Source organism: Bos javanicus, chromosome 13 (assembly GCF_032452875.1).
Source record: "Bos javanicus breed banteng chromosome 13, ARS-OSU_banteng_1.0, whole genome shotgun sequence".
Classification (NCBI taxonomy): Eukaryota; Metazoa; Chordata; class Mammalia; order Artiodactyla; family Bovidae; genus Bos; species Bos javanicus.
This window is the reverse complement of record NC_083880.1, coordinates 29,723,702-29,737,064: the sequence shown is the minus strand read 5'-3', so window position 1 is coordinate 29,737,064 and position 13,363 is coordinate 29,723,702. Positions and strand designations below refer to the sequence as shown.

General features: G+C 44.9%; 2 protein-coding genes across 2 annotated transcripts in view; one reads left to right on the top strand and one right to left on the bottom strand.

Annotated features, from left to right (window-relative positions):
• The first annotated feature begins 580 nt into the window (after window positions 1–580).
• On the top strand, window positions 581–7,431 carry ACBD7 (acyl-CoA binding domain containing 7). The gene is made up of 4 exons (XM_061436112.1): window positions 581–1,044; window positions 5,639–5,756; window positions 5,859–5,921; window positions 6,006–7,431. Exons 1-4 carry the CDS (start codon window positions 1,033–1,035, stop codon window positions 6,077–6,079), a joined length of 267 nt encoding a protein of 88 aa, XP_061292096.1. The 5' UTR covers window positions 581–1,032; the 3' UTR covers window positions 6,080–7,431.
• An 829-nt stretch (window positions 7,432–8,260) lies between these two features.
• Window positions 8,261–13,363, bottom strand: part of OLAH (oleoyl-ACP hydrolase) — a 28,850-nt gene continuing 23,747 nt past the window's right edge. The window contains exons 6-7 of the mRNA XM_061435574.1: window positions 9,960–10,042; window positions 8,261–9,377 (exon numbers count right to left, since the gene is read on the bottom strand). Coding sequence (XP_061291558.1) covers window positions 9,238–9,377; window positions 9,960–10,042 — 223 coding nt within the window. The 3' untranslated portion in view covers window positions 8,261–9,237. The remainder of the gene's footprint in view (window positions 9,378–9,959; window positions 10,043–13,363) is intronic.

Here is a 13,363-nt window from a genome sequence, read left to right as displayed (position 1 = left end):
CTTTATTTGGAAACTCATTGATTTCACCATGAAAATAGTTTTGAGGAGAAAATAAAAAACCAAGGGATTTATGTGAAGATGTAGCAAATAATTTTTAAGTGTAATCTTATGCAAAAACAAGGTAAAATGTTTCTTATGCGAAAACAAGGCAAACCGTTTTAGGGCCTTGAACTCCTGTATCTTGTTTACATTGTTAGACATTTCAAATCAATAGCTTTCTTAAAACTGAGTTTGCCCTTTCTTCCAATCACTTTGCTCCAGGAAGACTTCTATGTAATGAACTCCTCAGATGACCAGAAAATGCAGTTCCAGTTCTATGAAAATTTAATCAGATGTGAATTACAACCCCGTTCTGTGTCTGCAGACTTGGAGTGACACTTGAAGTTTGTGCCCTTCAAGAACGGGGTCATGTTGAAGAGTCCTGTGCTTTTTTTTTTTTACCCTAATTGAAATCCAGCTGGGATGGTTGCAGAGCGTGTTCAGAATGTAAGTGGCTCTCCTTTTATAACGAGAAGAAAAGAGGCAAACTACCTCTTCATTCCTGATGGGCTGTGCCTAAAGACGGGTCGGGAGACAGAGACATCAGATAAAGGCTGTCTGCCATCTAAGTTCTAAGAATCATGCAGAGGACAGAGGTATATATCAAAAGGAATCCCAAGTGAGTCAGTGCCCTAGAGAGACCTCTCAGGATTTCCTGCAAACAACTTCTAGAGAATGAATACAGCGAGTCAGGGGCAGAGAGGAGCTCATTTATATTCTCTTCCCTGCGCCTTGCCAGTTGTAACCTCTGGCAGCGTACAACTCTCTGTAGGGCTTGGGCTGGGAGAAGAGCGCGGCCCAGCGGGCCGGGAGGGTGTCACTCACCGCCCAGCCTCGCCCTCGCGGGCCAGCGACCAATGGGCATAGGCCGGGCCCGGCAGCGCGACCAACGGGAGCCGGCGGGCGGAGGCTCTCTGCCCTTTAAGGAGCCTCTGGGCGCGGGGTCCCGGGAACCCGGCACTTGGAGACAGGCATCGTTCAGGTTTAGCCGCCATGTCCCTGCAGGTGAGCTGGGTGTGCTAAAACTGCTGGGGGCGGGGAGGAGCGTCCGTCCCGGAGAAAAGCGCTCGAGTGGGGCGTGGGGCCGGCGTGACGGCCCGCCGGGGGCGCGGCGCATCTCTGACCCGCCGCTTCGGGCTGCTGCTGCCAGTCGCCTTTGTCCCCGGTGGCAGTCCGAGGGGACCCCCGAGACACGCCCACCCCATCCTCAGCGCCCCCTTATTGCGCGTAGTCCGCACCGGTGCACTCAGTTGACGGCGTGCCGGGCTCCCTATAGCAACTCTTGTGAACCCCGGGGACTGATTAGACGCAAACCCGGCACGGGCGGGGGGAGGGCGGGCGCGGCGTTGCTCCCGGCAGACCCGGTGGGCCTGCCCAGCGCTCTCTTGCTATCGTGGAGAGGGAGGTGTGGGCGGCTGCGGCCTTCCCTTGCTCCTTGGGCACGTCTAGGGGTTCTCCCAGGCAAGTGCAGAGATCTGGAAAACCACGATCTTAAAATACTGTTCTTATGATCTTTGGAGGGAAAAAAATATATACGTTCAGGGTGGAAATTTGAGAGAAAGAGAACAAATATGAAGTAAAAAAGGAAAAAAGGGAAAGTGTTAGTCTCTCAGCTCTGTCCGACTCTTTGTGACCCCATGGACCCGCCAGACTCTTCTGTCCATGGAATTCTCCAGGCAAGAATACTGGAGTGGGCAGCTATTTTCTCAAGGGGATCTTCCCAACCCAGATATGAAACCAGGCGGATTCTTCACCAGGGAAGCCCATAATATAAAGTAAAACATCAGGCATTCCTTCACCCAAGTGATAATCACAGTAGCACTAAGTTACTTTCTCAAGTGTTCGAGAAACATCTCTGTGATATGTGAATATATATGTTTATACACACACTTTGCTTTTTATATAATTTTGCTTGCTCTCTCTCTTTTTGTACTATGAGCTTTTTGTCACTACTAAATATCCTTTAAAATTTTTAAATTGTCTGCATTGGGTACATGGCAGGGTGCACCCCATGGGACAGTGGTGACACCAGGGTCACTGCTACACCAAGGGTGGGGTCGGGGGCCTTGTGAAAACATGAACGGGAGAGGGTGTGAGGAGAGGTTTTAAGGGAGTTGTTCTGAAGACCCTTCAGGCACAGGTGCAGGGGATATCCAGTGGGTCAGCTTTCAGCCAGGGTGCTGAGGACCCGACTCCAGCAGAGTGAGCTTAGCGGAGGTTGAAATTCCTCACCCAAAGCTGCGAGCCCAGCTCTGCAGCAGCACAGGAACATCATCCAACTTTCCCTTTGGCTCAGAGTTCTTGGAATTAAGTGTAAATGACTGTACCTTTAAATCCCTGTTTCTGGGATTTCCCTGGTGGTCCAGTGGTTAAGACTCTGTGCTTCACCGCAGCGGGTGTAGGTTCCATCCTTGGTCAGGGAACTAAGAACCTGCATGTGGTGAGGTGTGGCCAAAGATTAAAAGAAAAAAAAAATCTGTTTCTCACCTATGATGATTTCAGACTCTCCTAATATCTACTCACTTTTCATTCATGTATTCAACAAGGAGGTACAGGGCTCAGATGGGCTCCTACCACCTGCCAGCACTCTGTTAAGGCAAGGCTCTTGCTACTGAGATGAACATTTGTGCCTATCCTCTGTTCTGAATACTTGGGGGGAACAAATACATTCCCACCAGCCCTTGTGCTGAGCCCTAATAAATACTGTTGGGGCTGCCTGGAACCCCCTTCCCTGTCTCTGTCCATCCCCTAGGCACTGACCCCTCCCCAGGCTCAGCTAAGCATCATCTCCTCTAAAAATGTGCCTTCCACCCTCGTGACTACTCCCTTCTCTGTGGTCCCAGGGCACCCACTGCTCCTCTGCTTGAGCAAGTATCACATGATCACTGTGACCCACTCATCTCCCACAGGACGCTGAGCTTTGTGAAAGCTGGCTGCCCTATTCATCCCTGTCTGCTCTCCCAAGGCCTGGCCCCTCAGAAGTGTTCAATACATATTGAATCAATAGTGTGATACAAGTGGTGAGCTCTGGGCTGGCAGAGTCAACAGAATGAAGTCAAGAATATTTACAGTCTTATTCTTGTTTCATCCTCGTGCTTCCCAGCTGAGGCTGATGCCTTTTTTTTGAGCTGAAGCCAAATCTCTCCATTGCTTACACAGAGTCCCAGGGCAGTGTGTCTCCAAGCTAGAATTAAACTCCAGGATCCTGATGCGAGCCCGATGTTTTTCCTGCCACGCTCATCGTGGTTGGGCTGGGAGAAGGCACATCAAAACTGCCATGTAGAACACAAGTGTACCACGTTGGGGTGCCAGGGAAGGGCATGCTGGAGAGACAGACTGGCCCTGGGCCCTGCTCTGGAATGGGTTTTTCTTCTCTGCCTGGTGAGAGATTATAGAGGGGACCCCTGAAATTGCCTGGGAAATGGTCAAGGGCTCCACTTTGGAGAGGGTCCAAGACTTTCATGAGCTTGTCAGATGGTTCCATACCCCTCAAAACATGAAGCACAGTCTTCCAAAAACTCCTTCCTGGAAGGCAGGGACTTAGCATGGTTTCTGAAAAGCCTTAGAATTCGTATCAAGGCTTAGCTTGCCAAAAGGACTTGAGTTGCTGTCATTGGAAGATGGCACGGGACTTCACAGCAGATAGAACACCCGAGATGCCTGCCAACCCTGAAGGGAAGGATCCTTATACCTCCTGGACAGTGTCTCCCTGTCCTGCCCTTAGGAAGCTGAGGGCAGTGATGTAGCATTTTAACTTTGTCCTTATTATAGATACAATATGTACACATTATGGGAAATTTGGAGAGTATTGATGGTTTTTTTTAAAGAACAGGAAACTTACCAATAGAGGCCATTAGTATTGACACATTTTAGTATATTTAGATGTCTCTTCAAGAAACTGATTTCATTTCCTTTGGATAAATACTCCAAAGTGGGTTGTGAGATCATATAGTAGTTCTTTTTTAAATTTTTTTGAGGAAGCTTCACACTGTTTTCCACAGTGGCTGCATCAATTTGCATTCCCACCAAGGTGTATAGGGTGCCCTTTTCGCCACATCCTCATCAGCACTGGCTATTTCTTGCCTTTTTGATCATAGCCGTTCTTACAGATATGGGGCGATATGTCATTGTTGTTTTGATTTCATTTTCCTGATGCTTAATGATGTGGAGCATCATTTCAGGTCCCTATATATCTTCTGTGGAAAAATCTCCCGACTCTTTTAAAATCAGATTGTTTTGCTTTTTTTTTTTTTGATGTTCAGTCATATGAGTTCTGTATGTATTTTGGAAATTAGCCCCTTATCAGATATACAGTTTGCAAATATTTTGTCCCGTTCAGTGGGCTGCCTTTTCATTTTGTTGATGGTTTCCTTTGTTGTGCAGGAGCTTATTTGTTTGCTGTAGTCTCTTGTGTTTATTTTCATTTTAACTAGTTTTGCTTTCAGTGTCACATCCAAAAATCATTGCTAAGAATGATGTCAAGGAACATTCTATGTATTTTTCTAGTTGTTTACAGTTTAAATCTCATGTTCAAGTCTGTAATTCATTTTGAGTTGATTTTTGTATGTGGTGTAAGATGGAGTCCAGTCTCATTTTTTTGCATGTGTATTCAGTTTTCCCAGAATTGTTGACTGAAGACACTGTCCTTTCTGTACTGTATATTCTTGGGTCCTTTGTCATAAACGAATAGACCATATATGCATGGGTTTATTTCTGGGGTCTTGACTCCGTTCCATGGATCTTTGTGTCTGTTTATATGTCAGTACCATATAGTACCATACCATATATTTTGCTTACTATATAGCTTGTAATATTATTTTAAATCAGGAATTGTGATGCCTCCAGCTTTGTTCTTCTTTCTCAAGATTGCTTTAGCTTTTATAGTTCCATACACATTTTGCTGCTAAGTCACTTCAGTCGTGTCCGACTCTGTGTGACCCCATAGATGGCAGCCCACCAGGCTCCCCTGTCCCTGGGATTCTCCAGGCAAGAACACTGGAGTGGGTTGCCATTTCCTTCTCCAATGCGTGAAAGTGAAAAGTGAAAGGGAAGTCGCTCAGTTGTGTCCTACCCTCAGTGACCCCATGGACTGCATGCAGCCTTCCAGGCTCCTCCATCCATGGGATTTTCCAGGCAAGAGTACTGGAGTGGGGTGCCATTGCCTTCTCTGCCATACACATTTTAGGATTGCTTTTTCTCTTTCTATGAAAAATACCATGGGAAATTTGATAGTGAATTGCATTGAGTTTGTTGATGACTTTGGGTAAGATGAACATTTTACTAACTGTTAACTTTTTCTATCCATGAACAGGGAATATCTTTCCATTTATTTATGTATTCTTCAGTTTTTAAACATTTAGATAAACATTTTAAATATTAAGAATTTTATTTTGTCCTCTGTATCAAATACATAGGTGCATTGTCCATGTAACAGGTAAGGACCAGAGGAAGTATCCACAAGTTAAAATAAGAATAATTCTGGTGGAACCAGAGCAATAATAGTTCATTTCTGATTGAAAGCTTCCTGTCCTCTTTAAGTTCCCCTGAAGCAAATAAACCTGCCAAAAGTTAGCAAATGCACTGTGTCTTTTTGTTTTAGGCTGATTTTGACAAGGCGGCCAAAGACGTGAGGAAGCTGAAAACCAGGCCAGATGATGAGGAATTAAAAGAGCTCTATGGACTCTACAAACAGTCTGTAATTGGAGACATAGATATTGGTATTGTGCTGTCATATTTAAAAATAACAGTACACTTTATTGAACAGTGTAGAAGCATAAAATAACAAGTAATCCTGTGAATATCTGTCCTTCTTTTGGCAGAGTGTCCAGCACTGTTAGATCTAAAAGGAAAGGCTAAGTGGGAAGCCTGGAACCTTCAAAAAGGTAGTTAGTTTTTTAAATGTTACACGAACCTTCTTAATTTCCACATACATCGGTCGGTGAGTCAACCTGTTTGTATCTTTCTAGGATTATCAAAGGAAGATGCCATGAATGCCTATATTTCTAAAGCAAAAGAGCTAATAGAAAAATACGGAATCTAGAATCCAGCCCGTGACAGAATTTTCCTTTTGAAGCCTTCATAATGGTATCGTGACCTAATACTTAGGGAGAAATGCACTGTGACTCTTGATGGGTCATCAATATTTTTGCTGGTAACATGACTTGTCATTCTGAATTAGAGGTATGCTGAAACTACATGTTTAACGAAATTTTACTTGCTAAAACCAGGCAATTTTTAAGAGTTCTTTTTAAAGTGTTGCTCTGGTAGTGTGTACACAAAAACATTAATCATTGCTGTTCTTTTGACTCCTCTGTTTTTTCTGCAGTGAAGTGGTCTTACTGGTATAATCAGCACAGTTTATTAAGAACTAATCACAAGGGTCTTTGTTTCACTGTGTAGCTTTGGGGTTCACACCAACACGGAGCCTCAGCAATACAGACACACCCGGCTCCAGGCTCCCTTCAGTGACTGATTTATAGGTAACCCAAGGCAAGTTACTGAAGCTTTGCTAAAGCTCATCTGTAGGGTAAGGGGAAAATGTTGATCTCAGAGGGTAAGAATTGAATGAGGTACCTGTAATTATCCTACCTTAATTTAAAAGTGTATACTATATAAAACCTGATAGCAAGCAACAAAACTTTAAAAAATAAACTTATGAGTCTATCTCAAACTCTTCAAAGAAAGAATAAAAGCTGTCATGGGCTATCAACTATTCAAGTTTCTATGCTTAAGACAAAAACGTCAGGCTGAAAGGTAGTAGCTGGTGATGACAGACTGTGCAGTACGCCTCTGAAGTCCAGTTTTATCAGAGTGAAAATGCAGAATCTGGAGTGTCTGTTGGACCAGTTTGCAGTCTCACTTGGCTGTCCACAGGCTCTCTGAAAGAAGGTGGTCTCATTTTCAGAGTCCTAACATCTGCTTGAGATTCCACAGGCTAGAAATCTTTCCAGACTGGGTGCCTGTCCCCTGCTGAAGGGTGTAGGTTTGGTGTTGTGTGAGAGATTGATTTCATGTGACTTAAGAAAAAAAATTTTGGATCAACTAGATGAATTTTCAGGGAATTATTTTGGGTGAAATAAAAGCCAGTCCCAAAAGGTTGTATATTGTATGATCCTGTTTATGTAACATTCTTGAATTGGCAAAATTACAAACCTTGAGGACTGAACAGTGATTGCCAAGGAGGAGGGGAATGGGGGAGGATGTTAAAAGGCCAGCAGGAGGGATCCAGCGGTGATGGGATGTTCTGTATCAATGTCATCCCCTGATTGGCCGGTGACCCTAGAATTTCTCACGATGTTGCCATCTGGGGAAACTGGGGAGCTCTGTGTTGTTTCTTAGAACCCCATGTGAATCTACAGTTCCCTCAAAATAAAAAGTTTAATGAAAAACAAATCTAGCTTGATTTCTAATCTGAAAAACTTTGGAAAGTAAAGGTGATTCTCCTCTGTACTAAGTGTTGCCTAAAGACAGAAGCCTTCCACGAAGAAGTCCACACCCTCTTCCAGCGGAGGGCTCAGAAACTCTTCGAGCTGTTCCTGTGTGGACCTCACATCCACCCCAAAAGCCTGGCGTCGGCTGCATCATGAGATTCCTATTTGTGGACTGTAGTAACTACAGGTTGTTCGAATGAATAATCACAAATCTAGATTCCTTTAGCACCAATCCTTCCAGAATGGAGCCCTGTATCCTACACCAAAGAGTAAAGCACAGTTCAGTGCGTACTAAACAGGGAACATAGTTTCTTGAGGTTACCTTTAGCTCAAATGTATTACATGAATTCTAACTCAAAACCCTTCTCCCGGCCATGGTGAATTTTGTATTATTTTCACTTTGTTAAAAAGAAACAATGGGGACTTCCCTGGTGGTCCAGTAGCTAAGACTCAGAGGTCCCAATGCAGGGGCCCGGGTTTGATCCCTGGCCAGGGAACTAGATCCCACATGTTGCAGCTTAGAGTTCACATGCTGCGACTAAGACCCACTGCAGCCAAGTAAATAAATAAATATTAAAAAGAATGATACATTCTAAAAAATCCCTCTTGTGTGCATTTCCCTTAAACTTACTAAGATTCTCTATATACTATTTTTAAACCAACAAAAACACAACCCCCTATTATGTGATCCCAAACACATCCATGCTTTAGAAGCGACATTTTAGTGTGTCAAGCTGTGTCAAGCATTTGAAGCCATAAGGAAGAGACACTGGTTGCATGAAGTAGGGGCTTTATTGTGAAGAACCGAGGGAGATAACAAATCAAGGTGCCAATTGAACAGCTAGGATTCCAAGAGACACACACAGTTTGGGATTTGGCAGAGATGGCAGGACCCACGTAGCCCTGGGGATATGGTGCCTCTCCATCCAGGCAGTAGGTATGTATGAATCCTACCAGTGGTGTTCTGCCGTTGCTCGGACTCAAGTCATTCTCCTATTTAATTTCCCCCCTTTTTTTTTCTGTCTGTTTCCAACTGGTGTGCTTTCTCTCTATGTCTGGTTCAGATGATCACACACAAAGCTGAGGCAGCCTGTTGGGTCTGGCATTTGTGCTTGACCCTCTGTATGCCAAGGACTAGACCCCAAACAGTTGCCCTGAGTCCCAGTTGGTCATTGCATAAAGAGCAGCAGGGACACACAGAGACAACAGGCAATCCAGGTTGGAGGAACCCCTTAGAAGAGAACCTAAGAAGGCTACAGGCATTCCGGGGACTTGCCAGGACAGGCAGCAATGATTATTCAGGGCTGTCTTATTTTAACAGTAGGCTACATTTCCTCATTGAATGGGGCAACCCTATATTTCAAAAGGTGAGATCAGGCTTTGGGCCACAGTGTGTTAATGAAACAGTCATTTCATTTCAAGCACTTCCCCTGTCTGTGATTTTCACTGTCAGAATAACCGAAAGGAAGAAATAAATCATCGACCAAGCAGGAATTTCATTGACAAACCTTCCACAGATGAGACTCAAATGAGATTCTAATACAAAGAAGAAAGACCCTCCCGGAAGTATTCTTGACCCATTCATCTTTCATCCCCTAGATACGTAAATGCTCTGGGGAAATACATTTGTAGATAACCATCACCCTGACAGCAGCAAATGTATCATTTTCCAATCTCTGAAACAAAGTCCTAAGCTACTCTAAAAAACTGAAGAAGAGTATCAGATAATCAACTGGACTGTTTTAAGACCAAGAAGGGGAGATATCTGTCAAGAGGTGAACGCTGATATTTCTAGAGTCTTGGTTATGTACTTCTTGATGAAGCTTGTGTTGGAAGGTTCCATAAGATAGAAGTGGTTTCCTGGAAGCACAAAACTGTCGAAACTTCCACTGGTTACGTCTTTCCAGGCTGAAAAAACAGAATTGTATTTAATAACAGATGACGCCACCACCCACAGAGTTACTCCCAGGTGTTACTTTTCTAAGAGCACACTAGTCGTAGGGTTACTTCCATGGTCTCATGTTCTATACACCCTGAATTTTTAATTTCTCAGAGACCTAGCAGTATACAGTGGTATCACCCACCTTCTCCCATTTTACACACAACTGACATCTCTCCGTTTACACTAGATAAAACCAGGACCAGTTTTCTACTCCATGTAACTGCCAGTTGAGAGTTTTGTTGTTGTTGTTGTTAACACTAATACTTTTATTTGCCTTTGTGCCCTATACTGACCAGACCATTTTTACACAAACGAATCGTTTAAAAAAGACACTTACTTGAAGTATAGCAATAGTTTAAGGATATAAAAAGAAGCATGGGTATTACATATCCCCTTGTAGTGTATGAAAAAAAAGTGTGACTGGATTTATGTACTAGTACAGGACATTTAAAAAAATCAGATCTGTGCTGTAAGGCATGCCAGCACCTCTGGCATGGAAATCATCAGATATCTCAATAAAACACCTCAAACCATCAAGATCACTTCACCTTCCATATCCAGTGGTATATCTTCAGATCCAGAAAAGCATGTTATGTCACAAGAAAGACGAGTCTTAGAGGGTATGTCAGAGCTGCAAATATAAAGGAGCCGGTTAGTAACGTTTCATAATAGACACCCCCTAGAATCTTTTCCTATTAATAACCTCATTTAAATCAAACAAGTCCTCACTTCCTTCCCTTTTACTGTTTACAGCAAAACAAACATTTTATTTTTTTTAATCCGTGACACGTTTACATGTCAGCACCTGTCTGAGAGTCACTGTGGTCCAGGTTATTTTCCAAGATCTTCTGGCTTCTAGAACAGTCAGGTGCAGACAGGTAGCACCTGGGCACCCGGTCCAACACAAAACGGGGCTGGCTATGTAGTATCTTTAACTGTCATTCCCCTGAAATAGCCACCTCTCTATCCTCCAGCCCTCCCTTGTTTGGGAGAGGGTTGCTGTGTGCAGGTTCAATCCTGGGTCAGGAAACCAGGATCCCACATCCAATGTGGTGTGCCCCAAAAGAAATAATACTAAGCAAGAAAGGGCCACGTGTAGGTCTCCTGAAGGAATGTGGTCATCCTAAGAGAGTCAGGAAGCCACCAGGAGGATTTAGCGCAAGGCACATCGTGACCAGACTTGACAGTCATCCCTTCTGGTACAATGTGTCGAGCAGACTGAAGGGGACAAAGAATTGTCTATTTCAATAGTCCGGGCAAGAAGTCCCACTTCTGCCTGGAATGTAGAAAACCAGGAGCACCACTTGTGGCCTAACAAGGAAAAAAGCCCGACAAACTGCAAAACCATAAATTCTTGAACTCTTCAGGAAGCTGAGTTTGCAAGGCAAACCAGAAACCGAACTCCAAGGAAGACTGGGCCCCTCTAAGGAGAGATGGGTCACAGGGACTGGCTCATCGTGTGGGCAGAGCACAGGATGAAGGGTGTCTGCTGTCCATGTGGGCGAGAAGGAACCAGCTACAAATGCTCAAGTGCTGGGGACCAAGCATGGGGAGATGTGTCAGATGCAGTTCACACTGACTCACAGGCTTCTGTCCATGGCCCCCACTAGGGGTTCATGAGAAAGACTAGGAACAAGGCAGGAGGTCAGAAATAGCCCTCTCTGCAGGGCAGGTGGGCAGCAGGAAATTGGATGTGACCATCAGATGGACACTGACCCTGCCCCCAGTCAAGTCCTCCCCTCCTACCAAGCAGAAATCTCAGTTGCTAGAGGAGGGGCATCAAACACTTCCCCTCCACGCCCCCCACCCAGGGCACATGGGAAGACCCATGGATGTAGGGGATGGAAGCATTAACCCTCTACCCTGGGGGAAGGAATGGGAAGGGTCTTGGGCCCCCTGTGCTGTGCTTAGTCACTCAGTTGTGTCTGAATCGTTGCAACACCATGGACTGTAGCCTGCCAGGCTCCTCTGTCCATTGGGATTTTCCAAGTAAGAATACTGGAGTGTGTTGTCTTGCCCTCCTCCAGAGGATCTTCCCAACCCAGGGATCAAACCCAGTTCTCCCACCGGCAGGCAGATTCTTTACCATCTGAGCCACCAGGGAAGCTCAAGAATACTGGAGTGGGTAGCCTATCCCTTCTCCAAGGGATCTTCGTGACCCAAGAATCAAACCAGGGTCTCCTGCATTGCAGGTGGATCCTTTACCAACTGAGCTACCAGGCCCCCAATTCTATACAAAAGCCAAGGCAAAGTCTTCTACTACTGGGGCGGGACTGGAAACTTCCACCCAATACCCACCAGACCCACCCACAAGGCCTAGACACAGAGGACCTGACTAAGACTGAAGCTGAAGATTGGCTCAGATGTCCAACAGCTCCCCTTGTTACCCCAGAGGCTAGCATCACACATAGGGGACCAAACAACAGCTGTCAGTGGGGAGAGCCTGGAGAGAGACAGAAAAATTGAGAAAAATTCTCCAGTCCAGTCTCCACAGTAAGCACGCAGTAACGGGAGAACCATTGCCCTGAAGTGTAACCATAGTAGCAACAAAACTGAAACTCAGCTCATCTCCAGTCTGGATTGACCCAACTCCCCACATTCATGGCCTGCCAGAGGAGATGTGCTCAAATCATAAAATATATTTATGTCAGTTTCATGCATGATATCTTTCAATAGAATATCTGTTTTATGCATGATACCTAGCTTTAAATTAAAAAAAAATTATCAGACACAAAAAGCAAGAAATAACTCCATTGTCAAGAGGCAAAGTAATTAAAAGAATAAGATTTAAATGGGCTTCCCAGGTGGCCCAGTGGTAACTTACCCACCTGCCAAAGCAGGAGACACAAAAGACTCCGGTTCAATCCCTGGGTGGCAAAGATCCCCTGAAGGAGGGCATGGCAACCCACTCCAGTATTCTTGCCTGGAGAACCCCATGGACAGAGGAGCCTGGCAGACTAGAGTCCATAGGATTGCAAAGAGTCGGACACGACTGACGTGACTTAGCACATACGCACAAGACTCAAATAAGACCCAGATGTTGGAACTGTCAGACAAGGGCTTGACAGTCGCTATGATGGAGATGCCAAAGGGTTTCATAGGAAAGATGGACATATGTGAACAAATAGGGAAGTTCATTAGAGAGGTGAAGACTGCAAGAAAGAGTCCAAAAGAAATCCTAGAAATAAGCAGCAGCAGCAATAGGACATTCCTTTGACAAGCTCATCAGTAGATCTGATACAGCTGAGCAAAGTCAATGTGAAGATGGTTAATAGAAATTATCCAAACTGAAACGAAAAGAAAAAAAATTTTTTTTAAAGGAGAACATCTGAGAGCCCTGGGATGATGACAGACAGCCTGACATGTGTGTCATCAGGGTCCCAGAGAGAGAAGAGGACTGTGTGTTCGTCCGAGTAGGACAGGAGGACAGCTTCAGTGAAGTGGAGCTGCAAAGCCTTCCCTCCTGCCTCAGATTTTCCTTTTGACCTCCGGGCTTTGAGCCTTGGGGGTGGGTGATGGGCAAGGAGAGGGTGGAGAGACATTCCAGGCCTGATTTCCTGTATATTGGGAAAAGCTGAGTGCTGCAGAGAGGTGGAGAGAGGAAAGCAGACCAAGGAAGGGGAAGGAGCTGAAGCAGCAAGAGGAGAATCCAGAACAAGCTTAGGACATTTGAGATTTGGAGAGAGGAAGTGAATCCTTCTAAGTAGCTCCTGAGATTTGATTCTCTGAGGAGAGGGTGAGACTGTTAAAATTTTTTTTTTTTTTTTTTTTTGGTATTCTGCGAGTAGAATATCCTTGTGGATGACTTTTATTTTCAGTCTGGGGGAGGTTTCTTTTGAGACCTCTTGAGAGTTTAGCTAAACTGCTTTATAATGTTGGTGCCTCAGCAGCCATGCTGTGTGGCCAGGCAGCTTGTGAGAGCCTGGACCTGACACTTGGCCCTCCTGGAGCA